Consider the following 20,026-nt stretch of genomic DNA (forward strand, 5'->3'; position numbering starts at 1 on the left):
GGGGACACATGCATTGATGCTAAACCAAACCTATGAACCTATCCCATCATGAGGATGGTACAATATAATTTTGAATCCGTTAGTAGGCAGGACTTGTGAGTTAGTACATGATAGATTGTTTTATTTATTTCAATAAAGAAACCTTAAAAGCTGAACAAAGAGAACAAGAACCGGTCCAGGAAAATCACAAGGAAGAAATGCAAAGCGAAAATACTTTCGTGAATCACAAGCAATGAGAAACCCTAATAAGAAAAAAACAACAACGATTAATGATAAAGCTGGTTCTTGTTCTCTCTTTGCCTTCTTCAGTTGGAAGGAGGGAAGAAGATGGCGTCCGAAGTTCTCTTAAAGCGGAAGGACTCCTCCACCTCTGGATCAACCTTAAACGCAGCTTGCAAAACCTCTGGGGACAATGCCTTCCAAACCGATGTCCTCCCAGCCAAATGTGTGAAGATTGGACTACACAAACATACAACCACAAAGTTTAGTTTATTTCATTTTAATTAACTTCAAAAAATGAATAGAGTGTTCTTACTCGGGAGTAGTCACGATGGAGAACCAAGACATGCCCTCAGGATCAGCAATCTTTGAAACCACAAAGAACCTTGGAACAATGAAGAGAGAACCAGCTGTGATATGAGTCTCAAGAACTCTTTTCCCATCAGCACCAACCACTTGGACTCTTCCACTACCAGCAACAATGTAAGTCACTTGAAGAGCCGAGTCACAAGAGAAACCAGGTGAACACATGGAATGTCCATCGATCTGAACAAGATCAGCACCAAACCCAACCTGCCCAACCAGAGGAAGGTTCTTGGTGTTCAAGACAACAACTCTCCCACCGTCCTTGATGTCTACATCAAGAGGAGCTTCCAAACAGTTCAGCACAAACCCATCACGGTCCTCCACCTTAGGTTGTGGCATTTTGAAACCGGCCTCCAGCTTCACAATGCCTTTACCAGTTTGAGAACCGACAAGTGTCTTCACTACGCTCTCTTCCAAATCCCATGCTCTCCCTACAAACTCAGTGGAGAAACCGGTGAAGATTCCGTTTGAGCCGGTGAGGTAGAAGTCAGTGAACTGTCCTGCTTTGTGAGCCTTGTGTGTTTCACCAAGGAAGAGGATAACAAGCTCGGTTTCCTCACTGTTGAACCACCATGTAACCACACCAAAAGGAAGAGCAATAGAGTCACCTTTCTTGATAGCTATCACCTTCTCCTCCTTCTCAGGGAGGACAATTCCGGCAGTTCCAGATCCTGAAACCAAATGACAAGAAGTAAAGTCACAACCCTTCAGTTCCTTGCACGCTACGTTATTAGATCAACAATTAAAACGTGATATATGAAGTAAGAAAATCTAGTATTACTTTATTTTGGCATACGGTAGTCATGATCTATTTGAGTATTATTGCGTATTATTATATAATACATTCACATTTACCGTTTACTGAAATATCAAGAAACTGGATCTTAAATTTAGAGCGTATAAATATTTTTTTTCATTTTATTAAAAATATTTTTGGCAATTTAGCGGCTAAATGACGTATGTATAGGTTTTTAACTTTTTAGATCAAATCAAATATTTTATCCGGCTGTGATCGATCATTACATAATAAAGATCATGATAAGTCCGATCATAATCATGAATGTCCCTAAATAAAAAGAAATAAATCACTATAAAGTTGAAAAAAATTTGAAACATGAAAACATGGAAAGGACAAAACACTCAAAAGAAACGTGAAACTTGAAGTAGGGTTATGTAAGCGATCAAACCTTGAAGAACGTAGGCAACCTTAGGGGAATCAGAGTAACGAGGAACAGCGAACCCGTGCTGCTCAAGGGCAAGCTTTGCTGCTCCAATGTTACCCTCTTTAAGCATCGGCAACTCTTCTGGACACCATGCATGGTACGATCCTCCATCTCCTCCGTACACTTGCTTTGGCAGCTTTGGTGTAAGATCAAGCTCCATAGTTTCAGATTCTCTCTAAAGAAAACGCAAAGATCGGTTAAGAAAAGAGGTGGTGAAGAGTGTACGTTTGATATGAGATGGGAATGAGATGCAAGCCTTTATATATATACACGAGAGGTGGAGTGGAGGAGGGTTAATCACACCGTTACAAAGGGGATTTGGCGATTTGATTTACTTCGGGATAAATACTGTAATTAATATTTTAGTCAAAATTTCATCCATTTCCTTATGTCCACGATCATATGATTTATTTTGTTTCCATCTAATCATTATTGACATTGACTAATTCTATCGAATATAAATGTTTTTTCACATATAAGTTTTTGTATATTAATTATTTATCCATTACGTTCTTCATTTTATACTAGTAATAAATATGTACATAGGCCCAGCAGTGCCAAGTTTTTGTAAGCAAAAATATAAACAATTACAGGCCCATATAAATTATGAATAGAAATAAAAAAAGAATGTGGCTGCTGGGATTCGAGCCCAGGTCTCCACGGCCACAACGTGGAATTCTTACCACTAAACTACAGCCACTTTGGGTGACAACAAACATCACACAGGCAAACTTAACTGCTAAATGTAAATCCCATTTACTTGCACAACCAAAGTCCAGTGGTAACTGGTAAATGTACCATTTACTTCTGTCCGTGTATCCGGCTGATTCTACTTCCCTCTGAATTTTTACAGGTAGAATTAGTTTTTGATGATAGTGAACCTTTTTGTGAGTTACCTGTTTTTGATGATAGTGAACCTGTTTGTGAGTTACCTGTTTTCAGATAGGTATATTGAGAACATTTTGCTAACCCAAAGACAATTCGATATAAGAAACATAGCTTCAGAGTCTCGAGTTGTGATGACCTGGTTAGAGCAAATGCAGATGTAGCAAACTGAGAATACATTTGGAACCGAAAAGAAGTTACACTGCAGAAAAATCACATACCAAGTGTGAGTCTCTACATCCGATCATTTTAGAGTTAAAGCAAGCTAAGTTTTGGTAACCTCGTAAAATTGATAGATCGAAGGTATAGTCCAATGACAATGAGAGACAATTAGGCAAAGCAGACCTCACTATCTTTCTACTTTTGTGGCGAGCAGCCCATGTTACTCACACGTTAATAATTAACAAAAAAAAGTGAAAAAGGTTGTAATAATGGGTCTCAGGTCAGCTAAGTTAATGGTTAATGAAGCATATGCTTGTGAATATATTCCCTCCAGCGACCTACTTTTCGTTCTATAAACTGAAAATGAAACGTCTCTGTCACTTGGCTTCTCTTTTGAGGTCGTAGAGACCATCAATGGATGATGCTCATCAAACCTTCCTCTCTCTCTGTCTCTATTGTCTCTTACATATCTTCATACAAGAAGGTACTTCCGAGCTGCCGGCGGTGGAGATGAGCTGATACGGCCGAAGGGGGGAGAGTGATCCGTAGAACATTTTCTAATAAGGTGTGATAAAGATTTATGGGAGCATATTACCATTACAAAATTGGGCAACGACGTTACCTTTGGCAGTTCTTGTTTCTTGCTGTTCTTGAATAGTTTATGTTTTTTTCCATGTTTTATTGATGAGAACAACAATGTCTGTGTTCAACATTTGTATCTCTTATTATATACATCTTTCCGCAAAATTGTATTAGGCCATTGCTTTAGTATCCTCTTCAGTAAAAAGGTTTCTTCATGTAACGAATTAATTAATAAACTCTGTTTCCGCATGAGTGTATCAGATGTCTAAAACCGGATAGTGTAATGAAAGAGTTAAGAAAATTGGGAGTATATAAACACTTGCCCAAGTAAAGTGTTCAACAAAAACAACCTTGCTAGGTATAAGCTGAGGTTACAGCACAGACTAAGACTGTCGGTCTTCTTATAGAGTTTGTCATGATCAGTAAAAAGAACTGAGGTAAGCGAAGAGAGTACGTACACAACACATAGGAGGCTTTTTGGATAGAATAATTAAGGATAATGGAAGTACTTAATGTAGTCAAAAACTATCCAACAAAATTACCACAAAAAATTCAAAAGACAGAAAGTTTCAAAGAAAATGATGACAAAAAGTTTAAAATGATGAAGTCTTTCCCCATATAGAGGTTTTCAATAGAAGAAACCGAGGACCTTGCCTCCGACATTCTTTCTCCTGGCTTCTTCATGGTCCATAATCCCAGCTGAAGTAGTCAACACAATGTACCCAAACTGCAATACAAAAGGTTTCAATCTATTAATACCATCCAAAAGGGATTCTATTACATGACATAGCAGCTAAAGAAAAAGACCGAACCTGTCTGGAAGGAAGCAGACGAGCAGTCCAACCTTCAATCTCCTTAACACCAACATCAAAACGAGGGCTGATAACGCCACATTTGTTCAACCTCCCGTTCAACTCCACAACGATTTTGCCGGAACGGTGGTCATCGACGTACTCAAACTCACCAATGTAACCTGCCATTTTGAATTATACAACAACCTAAGGCAAAGAATCTCTCAAGGATATAAGGGGAAATATATATATAAAAAAATAAAAAAACATACCGTGCTTCTGCATGACGATGAGGAACTTGATGATGACTTTTGAGGAGGGCCTGATCATGACCTGCCTCTTGCCTCGTTTCTCCGCATTGAACATGCTCTTGAGAGCATCGTTGAGTACACTGATTCTCACCATTTTTTTCTCCTTAAGCTCAAGCCTTATGCACATACAAAAAAATTCAGATCATTAACGATATAATCCACAGAAATGAACCAAACACATCGAGGAAGCGTTCCAAAAGTTCACTGGAATCATCAATACTAAACCACTCTGATACGGGAATAGCAGATAAACAAAAGCTCAAGAACAACGATCAATTCAATCTGAATGAACGAATATAAGCTACTTGATGTCGAAGCTTTCGTACCTTTTTGAATTGGCAGCTCGAGAGGCACGTCGCTCAGTGCCGGAGAGAAAAGCGAAGAGACGGAGAAGAGAAAGGGGGCTAGGGTTTTCTTTACGGTATTTATACAACAGCGAGAAAGGGATGTTTATGGGCTCCGTCTTGAGCTTCCTTTCGGGCCCAATGGGCTAATATTTTAAAACAAGTTGTTATAGGCCCATATGATCTACAGTTCATTAACGATTTGGGCTTTTAAGAGCTTCTGTTTGAGTCAGCGGTTTTTGTTGATAAAGATTTGTTTCTATTTTTTTTTTTTTTCTGAGAGACGTCCTTGCTTGTTCATCTTCTGAGGATTATTTCTTGATTCTAACTTATAATGTGTTTAACTTATCAAACATGTGATTGGTATGTATGTGGGAGTAGCAACGGTGGGAGTATTCATCATATGGTACACACACGCAGCAGCTTCATGAGAATAGATTTGAGCCAAGACGGTCATAGCCTTGTCAGCTATTCACAGCTAGCTCATTGGGGCCAGTGCTCTTCATGGGAAGGCTTCAAAGTCTCTCCTTTCACAGCTGGCTCTCAGACTTTCACCTTCGACATAAACCCGTGTTCCATCAGGGAAAAATCAAAACATCCACACTCTCCCTCTCAGTTCTGGTGGCCATTGAAATGTTCAACTCCCTGAACGCACTCTCGGAGGACGGCAGCTTTGTGACGATGCCACCGTGGGTGAACCCGTGGCTGCTCCTAGCGATGGCTGTGTCATTTGGGCTCCACTTTGTGATACTATACGTGCCGTTCTTAGCTCAGGTGTTCAGGATAGTGCTGCTGAGCTTGAATGAGTGGGTGCTGGTGTTGGCTGTGGGTGATTCTGATAGATGAAGTTTTCAAGTTTGTAGGAAGGTTGACCAGTGGCTACCGCTACTCGCCTCGCATTCCATCCGCTAAGCAAAAGGCGGAGTAAGAATAAATAATTGAAACTCATTATTATTGTTGTTAGACTCTAGTTTTAGCTGAAATTCACTTTGTTGCTTAACTCAAATCAGCTTCATTGGTGACTTAATTTCTTCTAAACGAGAATTTTTGGATTGACAAAAAATGGGATCTCATTTTGGTTCATGGACATGGGCCAACACATAGCCCGAAACGAAAAAATGAATGTCTCAACCAGCAAAGCTCATTCATTGTTGTGTTTCTATACTTGTTCTCGATGGGTATGTGTCCTTGCGATTATGTGTTGGAATCAATGAAACCGACTTTGTTTGATAAATCATAACCGTCTGAATAGTACAAATGCAACAAAAAGATGTCCATTTAATATCATATTGTTGAAGAGAAATAACACAAAAAGACACTATGATTGTAGTAGTTTCTTTCAAGATTCACTGCCTTCACTCTATATATATGTTCATGGAACTTTTAGCTCTAGTTCGGTTACTCTAGCTGCAATGTGTATATTTATGTATCATGTATTATCATGTATGTATGTGCACGTGTGAGGTATTTTTGTGTGTGTGTGTAGTTTACAGGAACAAAAGATTAAGGAGTAAGCTTTTGCACAGATATAAAAAGCTTGAGAAGGAAGAAAAGCTGATGGGGGACGGTGCAATTAATTGACAAGGAATCAGATTCCCACACCACTAATGTTCTTACTTTTTGTTTCCTGTCCTTATCACTTCTTCCACGTTTTATGTCTATTATTAGTATCAATTATTACCATCAACTAGTAATTAATTAAAACATTAAGATTTGCATTTACTTAACGACCTCAGATACTACAAACCTAAAAACGAATCCTGTAAAACCAGTAACTCATTCTATTTTTATATTATTCAAAACTTAACATCATATTCAAGTTGGGTTGAAGCGTTCGAGTTATATAATTTGGAGGATGATGAATGCATCATTTGACAAAATGATTTTTCTTCAGACTCATAAGGATGAAACATCAAAACAAAGCTCAAAGTGAACAAATGGTTCACACACACAATATTTACATGAACTCTAAATATAGTACGTGGTAACCCGTAACCACATATTGACACACACACATATATAAACAAACGAGAGAGACTCTTGAATATTTTTCCAATATGTTATTGTTAATTTTCATTATGGGTAAACTAAACATTTATGATGAGAAAAATTACAATAACATTTTAAATGGCATTTAATTTGAAGGCAAAACTCTATGAAACAACAAAGTATAATGAAATGGATGGCTTATATAGTTTTATATGTAGAATTGGCATATTATTATGTTATCTAGTTTTCTTTTTCATAAAGTAGAAAACCAGAGATTCTTAGACCATATGTATATCAGTGATATCATATCACACAATTAACTTTACACGAAATACATTTTCCGAGGAAATGCCGCAAAGGTAACTTAATCTCAAACGAGCATTTATCAAATTTAAAGGGTGAAAGAAGGCGAAGAATAATGATAAGAGTATACATAATGGTTTGGTACATGTAAAGGTGGTCGTGATGGATTCATGCATGAACGTCCTTTTATCATTTTTTCGTTTATTGACAAAACAAAACTTATTCGCGGTGGAGAGTTTTGCCCCACTCGAAGCAGTGTGTTATAATAATGCTGCAAGTAGGCTATCTTTGACGGCCCCTTTCTGAAAAAGTGGTTGCGCAATTTATAAACGAAACGAGTAATGACGTCAAAGAAAAACAAAACGAGTGATCAATGAAGAGATAAGAGAAAGATTAAAAAGAGAAAAAGGGAAAGAGTAGAGAAAATGCAGAGAGACAAACTGCAAAATGTAAAGCTATTTTAACAAGTAGTACGTTTTGTTACATAATACTTTGGCCTATAAATAAAAGTTGGAGTCGCAAACGAACGACTCTTTTCACTTTGAAATAAAATTTCTTTATCAACTACAAGACCCGTAAAAAAAAAAAAAAAACTACAAGACCCGTGTGTTGTATTTTCTTCTAGTACTTATGTATATGAATTTTTTTCTTTTGTAATGATTGTGTAGTCCTTATACTACTAACTAAACATTCATTAAGTAAATACACTGAAAAACAATAATATAAAAATACATCTAGCTACAATTTACATCGTTTAGTTCATAATGTTGAATTCCTATACTTTACTCATCTAACATTAACATAGATGGAATCGACTTCCTAAAATACCAATCAAAAAAAAAATTGCCTTATTTTTAAGATGATCCAAATTAATAAATGCAGAAATATTTACACTCCTCGCTGTATAAATAGACAAGATCCCACCAAAAGTGTAATAGAGAATGATGATGATGTGCTTTAGATGTGGCATATGGGGCTCGGCATATAAATTATAGAGATGTCATATATCTTATTTCTCTGGTTAGTTATACATGCACTTAAATTTCCTCAAAAACAAAAAGTCAAGAGATAACTCCCAACTTATTTATTTTTGTAATAAACTAACAATTTTAGTTCCAAATAGACCTTGAAAATTCCACAAAACTTAGGTTATGAGAGATCATATATCATTCTTTTTAAGATTGTTTATACGAATTTAAGAGCTCGTCCTAAACCTATAATTTTTGTTTTTGGTATTTTAGAATTCGGGTGATGATTTTTGAAAAATAAGAAGAAAATATTGTATTTTTACTGGAAAAGAAGCAAAAAAATTGGAACGTTTTTTTAAAGGGCATATTTTTTTTTTTGGGATTCTTCTTGAACCTTGATAGATGTTCGATGATATTCATTTAATTTTGACAATGATAATTACCCTTCTCTGTATAAACAGCTTATTTTCAAGAGGGGCATTTAGTTGGCAAAGCAGGCTTTTGGCCTTGCATCGCTTGGTGTAACCACAAAACTCTTATATGAATTTAATGAATATGCGTTCCAAAAAAAAAAGAACATATGCTTTTACTTGTCTGCAAAACATTGTATGACTCTTTTATTTATGAATCAAAACCTTTGACCCAAAAAAAAGAAGAACATATGCTTTTACTTGTCTACAAAATTGAATTAGTTTTCCAAGCAATACTCTATAATTTGGCTTCACTAGTTAAAAGCTCAAACTACTAGGTTTCAACATGTCTAATTCGATTTATCTCTACCGAGGAAAAAATAGTTGGATAATCTTTTCATGCAACTTTTTGGTATATAATTTCAAAAAATTTCTTCCCTATATTTATATTTATTCCAGACTCCAGAGACGTCTGGGAGAGGAGCCTTATAGGCGAAGAAATGTCCCCACTCAAACCCTAAAAAGTTGAATCACATATAAAAATTACAAAAATTATAAAGTTGAATCACATATAAAAATTAAAAATCACATATAGACGCGTAGACGCAGGATATGGGAATGGGAATTATACAAATGTATATAATCATAAAAAGGACCGAAACTCCTTTTCTTTTTCTCGTTAAAAAAAGCATTTCCTTCTCTTTATTTTGTCTTTGTTCTCCTTCTCTCTTCTCACTATCCTCTTTGATTCTGTGCTCTCTTCACGTTTCTCTTTGGTCGTCTGGTTTCCTATCTTTCGTTTTGCCCTTTTATTTTTTTTTGATTCCCCACCAAGTTTCCCCTAAAAATCCATCAAACTTTATTAAAGAAGGAAGAAATAATAAAGGGTATAGAAGAACAATGGTTTTCTCATCCAATTGGTCACAGGTTTCACTTCTTTGATCTTCCATTACTAATGTTTTCTCTTAAATTCTCCATTGATATATTTTAATTTGATTCGTCTTAGAAATAATTTTGATTCATTTCGAAAAGATATTCTTATTCTCATCTTCTTTTCTGTAACCCGCTTTGCTTAAAATTCAACATCTATATATATGGTATTTCTTGCTTTTCAAATACAAAAATGATACCAGTGTTGAATTGAGTTTTCTCGGTTCTTTTTTTTTTTCATTTCATAGATTTTTTTTTCTTTTTTTCAGCCTACGAATTCAAACCATCATCAGCATCAGCTTCACGAGAATGGAAGTTTAGTGAGCGGCCACGGACTACTTTCTCAACAACTTCCACCTTGCCCACCAAACCCTAACCCTAACAACCACTATGCTGCTGTCGCCAGTGGTCTTCCGGCGAGGCTTGGTGGATCCATGGCTGAGAGAGCGAGGCAGGCCAAAGCTCCTCCACCTGAGGGGGCCCTAAAGTGTCCTCGATGCGACTCCATCAACACTAAGTTTTGTTACTACAACAATTACAACCTTACTCAGCCTCGTTACTTCTGCAAGGCTTGCCGCCGCTACTGGACACGTGGCGGCGCCCTGAGGAACGTCCCCGTGGGTGGTGGCTGCCGGAAGAATAGCAAAAAGGGTAAAAATGGCAACTCAAAATCTTCATCTTCGTCGTCCAAACAGTCTTCTTCCACGGTCAACGATCCAAGTTCCAACTCAGGACAGCTAAGGACAAACTATCAGTTCCCGTTTTTACCAACTCTTCACAATCTCACTCAACTAGAAGGTATCGGATTGAATTTAACTGCCGCTAATGGCAACAACCAAGGCCACCAGATTGGTTCTAGTTTGATGAACGATCTAGGGTTTCTTCATGTCGGAAATGGACGAAACATAGCAGCTCCGATTAGTGGAAACATTCATGACAACAACAATAACGGTGCAAGCAGCCTAATGAGCCACTTCAATCTCTTCGATCCAACGACGGGGCTACACGCTTTCCAGAACGGTGGAAATATCGTAAACAACGTCGGAATATCTTTTTCCTCTACGCCCATGGTTGATTCTAGGGCTTACCAGGCCGCTCCAGTGAAGATGGAAGAACAACCCGGTTTGGTTAACTTGTCTAGACCGGTCTCCGGTTTGACGTCTCCCGGGAACCAAACAAACCAGTACCTTTGGAACAGTTCAGATTTCTCGGGTCCTTCTTCTAACGATCACCACCAACTCTTGTGAGATTTAGTGTATCTGTTGGATCGTTAATATTAATGTATGTTACGACGAAACGGTCATGATCAAATGCATGCAGAGTACGTGTGTGGGACAGTGATGGTGGAGACGTATTCTGATACAACTAAAAGGTATCTTAATCAGAGTTTGTGGTTCTTCAACTTAAGATCGATATTTATGTATAATCAGGTGAGTCATTTGTTTTCTATTATGTGGTTTCATGGTAAGTCTGAAGTTGCTATGTCTCTCAACGAATTCGTGTCGAGTGTGTAACAGTCCACTTTGTATACGTTTTTAAACTAAATCTCATGGAATATATAATGGTTTCAGCTATTATCATGTTATACTCGATTTCCGTTTATGGCTATATATAGTATATAGGTTTGCCTGATCCCAAAGCGAGTAGTGAACATTACTATAATGATTTATCGTTTATTGATTATAATTAAGAAAGTCATATAATAATACAGTAAAAGCTAAGGATAATTCATAAAAGTTAAAAAAGAAAAAAGGTTGCTGACAAAGGAACTTGATCATGCAAATCTGTGCTCTCTGGATGCTACGTTGTAAAACTTCCGGAATACTCTTTTTCTCATATTTTTAGGAGCTTCCTTTTCTTTTACAGTCTTCTTGTACGAATCTGTGTGTCAGACTGTCTTGTGTGGGTGCATGATCCTCTATAGATATTCGTTAACCAAATATATGTAAACATGTATATTTCTGCATGGATTAAAAGCATACTAACGTTAACGTATAGTTTTCTTAATATATACTGTTAAGCAAAAGTATAATATCCATATCTCCAGATTCCAACGTTGTTATACACATACAACAGACTCAAGGTGAGACCAACCTAGTTCGTAGATTCTATAATTTTTTATTGTTCTATAAAGGTTAGTAACTATGAGTTGCATTTTATTTGACTAGTCCTAGTTTTTTTTTTGAACAAAACTACTTATAGTTGGTTTACTGTAATCTGTCTCGGATCACAGCGAGTCAAATGTGACAAGCTTGGCGTCTAGTTTACTATGGATATTGCATTTGAACAAAAATATCTTCAACTTAGTAGCTAGTATATATGCAACGAAAACAATAATTTACCAATGATACGAGATATGAAACGATAAGAAAAATGTGGAGAAAACGTTAAACAAAGATTGACACGGAAAACAATGCGTGCTGATATTTTTATGTCCTGAGCATGACCCCCCAACTTTTATGATAGTCCCACTTAACGGTAGGGTTAAATCATTTGAAATGCTTTTTTGACTCTACCCTTTTTATTGTACCGAAGACTTGTTTCCCTAAATTTAAATGTGCGTATCCAATAACTAGTGTGTATTTTAATTGAATTGAAACACTGTTCCTTTTGTATATCTACTTTGTATGATAATTATGCAGTAGGAGAACCAAAAACAAAACCAAATAGTTAGTACAGAGACAAACGCTAACCTGACCGATGCATGGGAACACGCGGTCAATGAATTTTGTGGGACGTTAATTGATTGTTGATGTTGACCCAATGCCACTGAAATGGACTGTTTCTTTCTCCTACAAACAAAACGAACTGTAGTAGTCAAACGTCGTTGGAACATCTTTCTTTTATATGCATGGTGTGACTGAACTAATTTAATAACATCAAAATGATAGAAAATTGGTTTTTTTTGTCACAAGAAAATTGGTTTCTTTCTCTATTAAAATTAGACGATTTAGTTAAAATTTGTGGTAGCAGTCAAAAAGCCAACCTAAAACTGGACAGCTAGCCAAAGGTAGAAAAGGTTAAAAGTCAAACATTGTGAAATTAAGTGTGGAGACTTGAGATAAGAAAGGAATACAAAAGACATGAATTAAGTTCCATAAACCATAAAATTACAAATTTAATGTAAACTTCCATAAAATGCAAGAAACATTACGTACAAAACAGAGAGAGAAGTGAAATAAATGTTAGGGAAAGTGAGTAACTTCTCTTGAACCCCAAACTGTTACTCAATACATATCTCTCTTACTAACAATTAACCAACAACCTCTTTCAATTCCTTCATTTACTTTTTTCGTCACATACAGTTAGCAGTTGCAAGAAACTTAACAATTCAAAGAATCAAATCTTAGACCACTAATCTAAGACAACTATAATCTTCTCATCACCTATGAGTTGCCAAAACTTTTCTTCTTTTTATTAACATTATACATCATCATTGAGAGACTACACACCATTCTTCTTTGCGTCTGTAAGCCGAAAGGGACTGGTTTTTTTATACACAAGATTTCCACATTCTTCCTTCTAAAGAGATCACTACTATTGAAACATCATCATGGTACCGTCTCCGTTCTCCTTGTGGTATCTCCAGCAGTTCATGGAAATCCAGACCTACAATTACACAAAAAAAATATATCAATTAATACAAGCTGTTTAACCAAAACATAGCTCCGAATAGAAACACAATGTAAGAATCTTGATCATTATACCAGCTTTCTTAGCAGCTCTGAACAAAAGCTCTTGGACAAGGTGCTGGGCTGGATCACCTTCAGGCTGCAATGTGATGAAGAGCTCAACCTCTGAAACCGCTTCTTCGTTTGTGAAGTATTGGTATAGACCATCCGATGATAGTATTAAAAACCGATCCTTGGAGCTTAATCTATGATGGTAGAGAAAGGGTAAGCAGTTGATGTATGGAGACTGCCCTTTGTAATCAATTTGGAACATCTCAAGAAGCGCATTGTTCCATTTAGGCTGCAAAAACAATATAACCAAAATAAATTAGATTGAGATCACGACCACTTAGCCAATCACATGAACCTAAAAATGATGAATAATAATTATTACCTGTTTTAGGAAACCAGCACCAAATGCTCTTGTCACCTTCAAGGAGCCTTTAACCCGTTCATTAGTCACCGCCCTAGCATCATCCGGATGCTCGTTTCTGATTCTTTCAACTTCCTAAAAAACCATAAAGAACATAACACAATCAATACCTCTATGAAACACCAAGATTTAGATTCATTGAGCAAAACAAATGCCATTGTTTGTTTGCTTACCTCTTCTACATTTGTGCTGTGATCAAAAGTAAGCTGAGAAGCCGATAAATTTTTTACCAAAGAGGAGTCATGATCTCCCTCACAACCAAGTACAGCTCTACTATCGCCGACATTCATCACATAAACATCTTCACCTTTCATCAGCATCACCAGAACACAAGAACCCATCAAAGCCAGCTCGGGATTCTCCTCCAGCATCTTATCAGCAGTGTCTAGATACGCTTCTTCCGTCTTCCTCAAAGCTTCCGACAATGCATGTAGTACATGCTTATGGTCCGTTAACCGATCCGACCTGGACCCGGTTCTACAATTAATTTGTTCCTTTAACCGACGGTCAAGATCTTGCTTTTCTTGATCCCACTCGCATCTCCACCGTCGCTCACAATGATTATGTGGACCGTCCCATAACAACAAGTCTTTGAGCTCCCGGTGAAGCGTAGGATAAAGATGAGAGAGAAGATAATCAGGCGCATCTGGACCGTTGAAACCGTCGTATATGCCCACGAAAAGCCAACCGTGCTCCTCCTCCGAAACGACGACGTGTACTCGATCCTCACCGGCTTTTCCCTGGGCCCACTGAAGACTCTGACTCTCCACCGAAACGCCGTCGTTTAACGTCCCTTCTTTAAGATTCTTCTCTGGCCTGATCGGAGCAACGACCGAGTTTTGCCGTCGAGAAACCGTCCTCGATATTACTCGACGGATAGTCCGAACCAAAGACCTTCTTTTTGACCCGACCCGTAAAGCTAAACCATGGGAGAAGCTACGCTGGAAGTGATGATGATCGGAGCTCGGGTTATCAAGCCCGTCGCCATCGTCGTCAAGCGAGCCCGACATGAAACCTCTCTCGATGGGACCCGAAAGGAACCCTCTTTCGTTCGGATCACCATCACCGGAGCTTTTGGGGATGGGCTGGAGAGGGATAGAAGGAAACGACGTCGTGCTCTCGAACGACGCGGCGGAGGCGAGGTCTACGTGGCCGTACGGGTCGTAGAGAGAAGTGGAGAGAGGAGTCGCGGCGTTGGCGCTGACGGAGGCGCCAGAGATTGTACGGAACACGGTGGTGGTGGTCTCTTCCAGCTCTGCGTGGACTTTTGAGGAAGTGGTTAGAGTTTGGTCGGGTCTGACGTAGCAGAAGGAGTGGCCTAGACCTTCGTCTAGTGGATCAGGAAGCTGAAAGGTTATGTCTTTTTGTCGGAAACGTTCTCTGCCTGTGAAACATGTTCTCAGTTTTGTCACTCCGTTGCCCATCAAGAAAAGTTTAACCGAACAAAGCTCTTTAAGTTGGAAAATTCAAACTGTTATTACAACTGAAGTTGTTCATTCATGGCAGAGAAGATGTAAGAGAAGCAGAGGAGAAAGAGAGAGAGATAGAGAGTTGACTTCTGTGATAGAGAAAATGATTTTAATATTAAGTATCAAGGAGGAATATATATATATATATATGAAAATGATACTATTCGGTTTGTCTGAAAAATTTGAGAAGAAAAATGAAAGATTTTTTTTGTCAACAGAAGCAGATTAAAAAAAATTCTAACAAAGCAAGAAGCGTTGACTAAAGAGTCCGCTTACACGCGCTTGTTCTAGTGGCCGTATGAAGAGAAGTCGATGACGGAGTCTTTCCTCGTGTTTGTAAGCAAAGAAAGATCAAACACGTTATTTTAGTTGAAATTTGTTCCTTTTTGTACGTTTTTTTCTTGATATGATATTTTAAATTATATTTTTTTTTTCGCTAAAATATTTTAAATTATATTTGCATAGTAATCTTTTTTAATCTAAATATTAATCCGAGATTTTCAAAAGTAATTTCACTTCCACACACATAACGTTTCTATATACAAATATAAACGAAAAAGAAACAGTACTAAATTGCAAAGGAAAACATGGCGAGTTATTTGAAAATACACGCCTCAGATCGTGCATGGGCCTTACATGTGAACTTCCATTGCAAGTAAAATGCACGTATGAGACTTCCTTATTAGTCCGTACAAACATAGATGCGGAAAATTAGGAAAGGCTGATTCAGGAAAGTATCTTATGGGCAGATGGGCTAAAAGACATTTGTATGCAACAAAACTCTACAAAGTCAAAAGAGCCACAAATTCACATTGCCATCGCCGTTGGATCATCGTGATATTGACGATCAGATGAGCTAAAAGACTACCACGTGTGGAACTACCACTGAGGCGTCGTGTTCTTCGATATCTCGTCAACTTGCATAATTCCTCTCCCCCCAGTGCCCCCACCATTCTCCCTCACATACGTCATTGATATTAAATTCCTTGCAAGAATTTATAATCTGAAAAAATGTAATCTAATGCCTATTAGTTTATTTGGGTGAGTTTGGTGGCATACTTTGGTTGTAAAAATTGTGAATATTACTATTTTTAATCACGCCGGTCCAACTAAAGTCACTAACGTCGTATTCTTTTTACGTTTTGTTTGAGATTTAATTTGTTAGGAAGAGACTCAAACTTCGTTTGCTTTAAGTAAACATCTAAAATTTTATTTATATGCATCGTTTGGTGGCAACTTGCTAAGAAATCAACTACGCCAATGGTCAATAACGTTATTATGCTTCCACCTGAATATTAAGCAGTAGAAGTCTTCATCTATTCGGTTAAAATACGAAAGCGTGACTAGGGTTTTGATTTTCCAGGTCAACCTTGGCTTTCACGTCAATCCTGGCTTACATACATCCGTTACTCCATTCTAGTTGGACAGTCCCTATTATTTATATGAAGTTGGATATACAACATCCTATAAAGATTTGACAGGAAGTTAACAATGTAGGAAAAAGTCTAAGCAGCCAAAAAGATAGCCTACTTCCCATAAAATAGTATTATCTAACAATTTGCCACAAACACTCATCTTACTTGGTTGGTGAGCATACTATACCAGCGCAAGTGGTTTCTATCTTATAAAAATCACAAAATTCTAGAAACTTAAACTACATTCAAACTAGCTAGTCTTATTTTGAATTTTAAACTCTTTGACCAACTAAACTAGTTAAGACTATAAAGTTAATTCTGTAAAACAAACTAATACTTTGCATGTAAAAATCCAATAGTGTTATTTAATATTTTTTTAAACACCATATAAAACAAAGAACGGATATTGTATACTAAGGAGGTGTTATTGGTTTATATATTTTTATGTGTTATTGGTTTATATATTTTTATTGATTTAGAAATCCATACAGTATTTATAAATCCAAGTAAAATATACAAATTTTCAAATTTTCTCGGATTAGTATTTACAAATCCGGAGGTTTTCCTTAGGATTTGGGTCTTTGTATTTTTCACAAAGAAATCCATGCAAATCTATTCAAATACATTATGAAATCAAATTTATTAGTAAATCCGTATGATTGAATAACACTTGATTTGAATTAGAATTTATGAATCATTAAACGAATAACACTTGATTTGAATTAGAATTTATGAATCATTAAACGAATAACACATGATTTCAATACATATTTTAAAATCATAGAACCAATAACACTAGATTTAGTTTGGATTTTCAAATCCATCAAAATACACCAACCAATAACCCCCACTAAATAATTTATTTTAATAAAATAATAATATTGAAAGTTTTGAGAAATTTTTCTTAAGAATAATTAAGATAAGACTGAATTGAAGTAAACTTCATAAATATCAACATTTAATTTAACATTTAATAAACTGTTTCTCAACATTGTATATGTTTATGGAGCTTTTAATTAACTAATTAATTATAAGTTGGAAAATACTAGGAACGTAGAAAATACATGTATTTATTTCTGGTGGCGTGTGAGCGTTATATATATGAAACAGACATTTGACGATTTTCTACCGGTAGACCGGGCCATCCTTGGCAGGTAAAGTTAGAACCACATAGAAAAAAGAAAAGTCTTCACGGTCTTCATCGTTTTCCTTCTTCTTTTTCCAGACACCTTCCGTTGCATCATTTAAAAGCACTCTTCAGTTTTTGTAATGAGTTAAGCAATAACAGTAGCTAATAATCTCTCTGGCCCGAGGCTAGAGCATATTGCTTAGTCTTCTCTCCCAGCCAACTTCCTTCCTCTTCTTGATCAGGTCAGCTTCTACGACATAAACTCTTTAACTGATTAGTCTTGTTTCTGAGCGGTTTGATTCATTAAAAGGGATCAAGAAAATGTTCTTTGATTTGAGATTTGACGGTTTCAGACAAGCTACTGAGTCTGCTCTGACTTGTTTTATGTCTTTTTTTAATACGTCTCTGATGTTATACTCTTGTCTTCACAGGTAACTTAAAGGATTCCAAATGAGGAAACATTTGAAAAGCGAGAAATCAAGTCCAAGACATGGCAAATATAATCACAAATCTGGCTGGTTAGCTGGAATGCTTCATGTTCTTGACTTTCACAATTGGAGAACTAAGAACCGTCCAATCTGTAAGCACATCTCGTAAAATTTTTTTTATTACATTCTTGAAGTAATGAAAATAAAATTGTTGAATGATGGGTTACTCTGCTTACATAGGTTGGAAGACCCCAAGAACTCATTCCTTGGTGCGTGAAGCTGATGAACAAGAACCATTTCTTGATTCTAAAAACGAAGATTCAAAGATTCCAAGTGTTGTTGCGGAGGATCCAACGAGACAACTGAAGAAGCTGATGACAACAAAGCAAGTAAACGAGTACGTTGATTTTCTTGAAATCCTGAACAAGGAAGATGTTTTTGTCAAGATACTAAAAGACCCAAACTCGGAGTTTGATAAGCAAGTGCAGATCAAGACTAGTCCAAGAGTTTTACCCAAGTCAGGCTCGTACCCTCTCTCTGGCTCTTCACGTCCCGCTAGAATTGAGCACAAGCAGAAAGAGAATTGGTATGCTCCAAAGCAGAACGCTGCCGTTTTGACTTTTAATGTTTCAACAGACGCTTCTGAGGAACACAAACCAATCGTACCTTCTCATGGCTCAGCTGTAATAAATGGATTCAGAAAAATCAAGAAGTTGCTCAAGAACACACTGAAAGACCGAAAGCAAATGAAGAAGAATGAGAAGTGTGTAGCCGTCTCAAAATATGATTCTGTGGAGAGATATTCTCTTCTCTTGGAACAGAGTTTTAGAAGAGCAAGAGGTGGTGACTTGCGTTCCAAGAGTTTAAAACTTTCACATGAAGAGAAAAAGAGCGGCTTGAGAGATGAGAATAAACCACAATTCTTCAGACGTGTTTCGTCACTGTCCAGCCTTGAAGTTTTTGGTTCATTTCTGACCGAACTTCCCCGAGACAGTTCTGCAAGAAAATCTGTAGACCTAGATACTAACTTGGTACCCAAGAAATCTTTATTGTTATCAGAGACTCTGGTAAGAACAGAGAAGGAAGAAGAAAAAAATGAGGAGGAAAAGGAGAGAAGCCAAGAAGCAGAGACTTTACTCTCACCAGGTAAGATCTTGACATAAATAATTCATGTTTTTATGAGATAAAGACATGCAAATCTAAATTCTAATGGATGCTTGTTCTACACGTTTAGGTCTAATTTCTTTAGAGAATAACAACCACGAAGAAGAAGAAGATGAAGATGTCTACTTCTGTTACGTAAAGAAGCTTCTAAAATTTTCAGGCTTCCTTGAAAACGAAGTAAAATGGTACTCAGATGATCAACCACTGGATCCATCACTGCTCTACGAACTCAACATACAAGAAGAAGAAGAAGTGAACAAAGAGCTTCTCTTTGATTTGGTTAACGAAGCAATCACCGAGACTCGCAACCAATCACACATATATTTCCCTAAAACATTCTCTTTTGCGTATCCAAAGGGGAAACGTTTTCTTGATGAGGTATGGAGAAGAGTCGAGTGGAGCCTCTTAGGGCTAGGAGCTCAGGGTAGTGATCGTTCATTGGATGATATCGTGGGAAGAGATTTTACAAAGGGTGATGGATGGATGAGTCTTAGAGGTGAATCTGAATGGCTGACTCTTGAGTTAGAAGATCTCATTTTTGATGAACTATTAGATGAAATACTCTGTGCTTATTAGGGACCCTTTATTATTTAGATTTTTTCCCACCTTTTTTAATATACATGTAAATATGGTGGGTGATGCATATTCGAGATTTAATACAGTTTTGTAATACATGAGAAGTGCAAAGTTACTAGGTTTGGACGTTTGAAAAACTAAAATTAGTTTGTTATCCTATCCGAATTATAAAAATATCCGAACAGATTTCGTAGAATAATATTTTATATATCAAAGATTATGTCTGAATTTGATTCAGACTCGAACAAATACGTCAAG

The 20,026-nt window shown here is 36.9% G+C and overlaps 5 protein-coding genes and 1 non-coding gene across 7 annotated transcripts; 2 read left to right on the forward strand and 4 right to left on the reverse strand.

Moving 5' to 3' along the window:
* Positions 1 to 105: 105 nt before the first annotated feature.
* LOC106360265 (glutelin type-D 1-like) lies at positions 106 to 2,628 on the reverse strand. The gene is made up of 3 exons (XM_013799852.3): positions 1,773 to 2,628; positions 536 to 1,256; positions 106 to 459 (listed from the first exon to the last, which is right to left on the reverse strand). Exons 1-3 carry the CDS (start codon positions 1,966 to 1,968, stop codon positions 306 to 308), a joined length of 1,071 nt encoding a protein of 356 aa, XP_013655306.1. The 5' UTR covers positions 1,969 to 2,628; the 3' UTR covers positions 106 to 305.
* TRNAH-GUG lies at positions 2,437 to 2,508 on the reverse strand. Its single transcript has one exon. It is a non-coding gene; the product is annotated as a tRNA-His (tRNA).
* A 1,264-nt stretch (positions 2,629 to 3,892) lies between the features above and the next one.
* On the reverse strand, positions 3,893 to 4,983 carry LOC106362258 (40S ribosomal protein S15a). Its single transcript, XM_013802114.3, has 4 exons — positions 4,866 to 4,983; positions 4,501 to 4,655; positions 4,250 to 4,410; positions 3,893 to 4,164 (listed from the first exon to the last, which is right to left on the reverse strand). Exons 2-4 carry the CDS (start codon positions 4,631 to 4,633, stop codon positions 4,066 to 4,068), a joined length of 393 nt encoding a protein of 130 aa, XP_013657568.1. The 5' UTR covers positions 4,634 to 4,655; positions 4,866 to 4,983; the 3' UTR covers positions 3,893 to 4,065.
* Positions 4,984 to 9,150: 4,167 nt separating this feature from the next.
* On the forward strand, positions 9,151 to 11,057 carry LOC106362257 (dof zinc finger protein DOF1.1). Of its 2 annotated transcripts, none has more exons than XM_013802112.3 (2): positions 9,151 to 9,480; positions 9,753 to 11,057. In XM_013802112.3, exons 1-2 carry the CDS (start codon positions 9,166 to 9,168, stop codon positions 10,728 to 10,730), a joined length of 1,293 nt encoding a protein of 430 aa, XP_013657566.2. In that variant the 5' UTR covers positions 9,151 to 9,165; the 3' UTR covers positions 10,731 to 11,057. The 2 variants fall into 2 exon arrangements, with proteins under 2 accessions (XP_013657566.2, XP_013657567.1); XM_013802113.3 differs by having other exon boundaries at positions 9,473 to 9,650.
* A 1,496-nt stretch (positions 11,058 to 12,553) lies between these two features.
* On the reverse strand, positions 12,554 to 15,225 carry LOC106362256 (probable protein phosphatase 2C 4). Its single transcript, XM_013802110.3, has 4 exons — positions 13,761 to 15,225; positions 13,549 to 13,662; positions 13,191 to 13,455; positions 12,554 to 13,092 (listed from the first exon to the last, which is right to left on the reverse strand). The coding sequence occupies exons 1-4, from the start codon at positions 15,009 to 15,011 to the stop codon at positions 12,977 to 12,979; spliced, it is 1,746 nt and encodes a 581-aa protein (XP_013657564.1). The 5' UTR covers positions 15,012 to 15,225; the 3' UTR covers positions 12,554 to 12,976.
* A 2,370-nt stretch (positions 15,226 to 17,595) lies between these two features.
* Positions 17,596 to 19,922, forward strand: LOC106360257 (protein TRM32-like). The gene is made up of 4 exons (XM_013799844.3): positions 17,596 to 17,842; positions 18,032 to 18,180; positions 18,269 to 19,174; positions 19,263 to 19,922. The coding sequence occupies exons 2-4, from the start codon at positions 18,051 to 18,053 to the stop codon at positions 19,766 to 19,768; spliced, it is 1,542 nt and encodes a 513-aa protein (XP_013655298.1). The 5' UTR covers positions 17,596 to 17,842; positions 18,032 to 18,050; the 3' UTR covers positions 19,769 to 19,922.
* Positions 19,923 to 20,026: the final 104 nt, after the last annotated feature.

Source organism: Brassica napus, chromosome A8, assembly GCF_020379485.1.
Source record: "Brassica napus cultivar Da-Ae chromosome A8, Da-Ae, whole genome shotgun sequence".
Classification (NCBI taxonomy): domain Eukaryota; kingdom Viridiplantae; phylum Streptophyta; class Magnoliopsida; order Brassicales; family Brassicaceae; genus Brassica; species Brassica napus.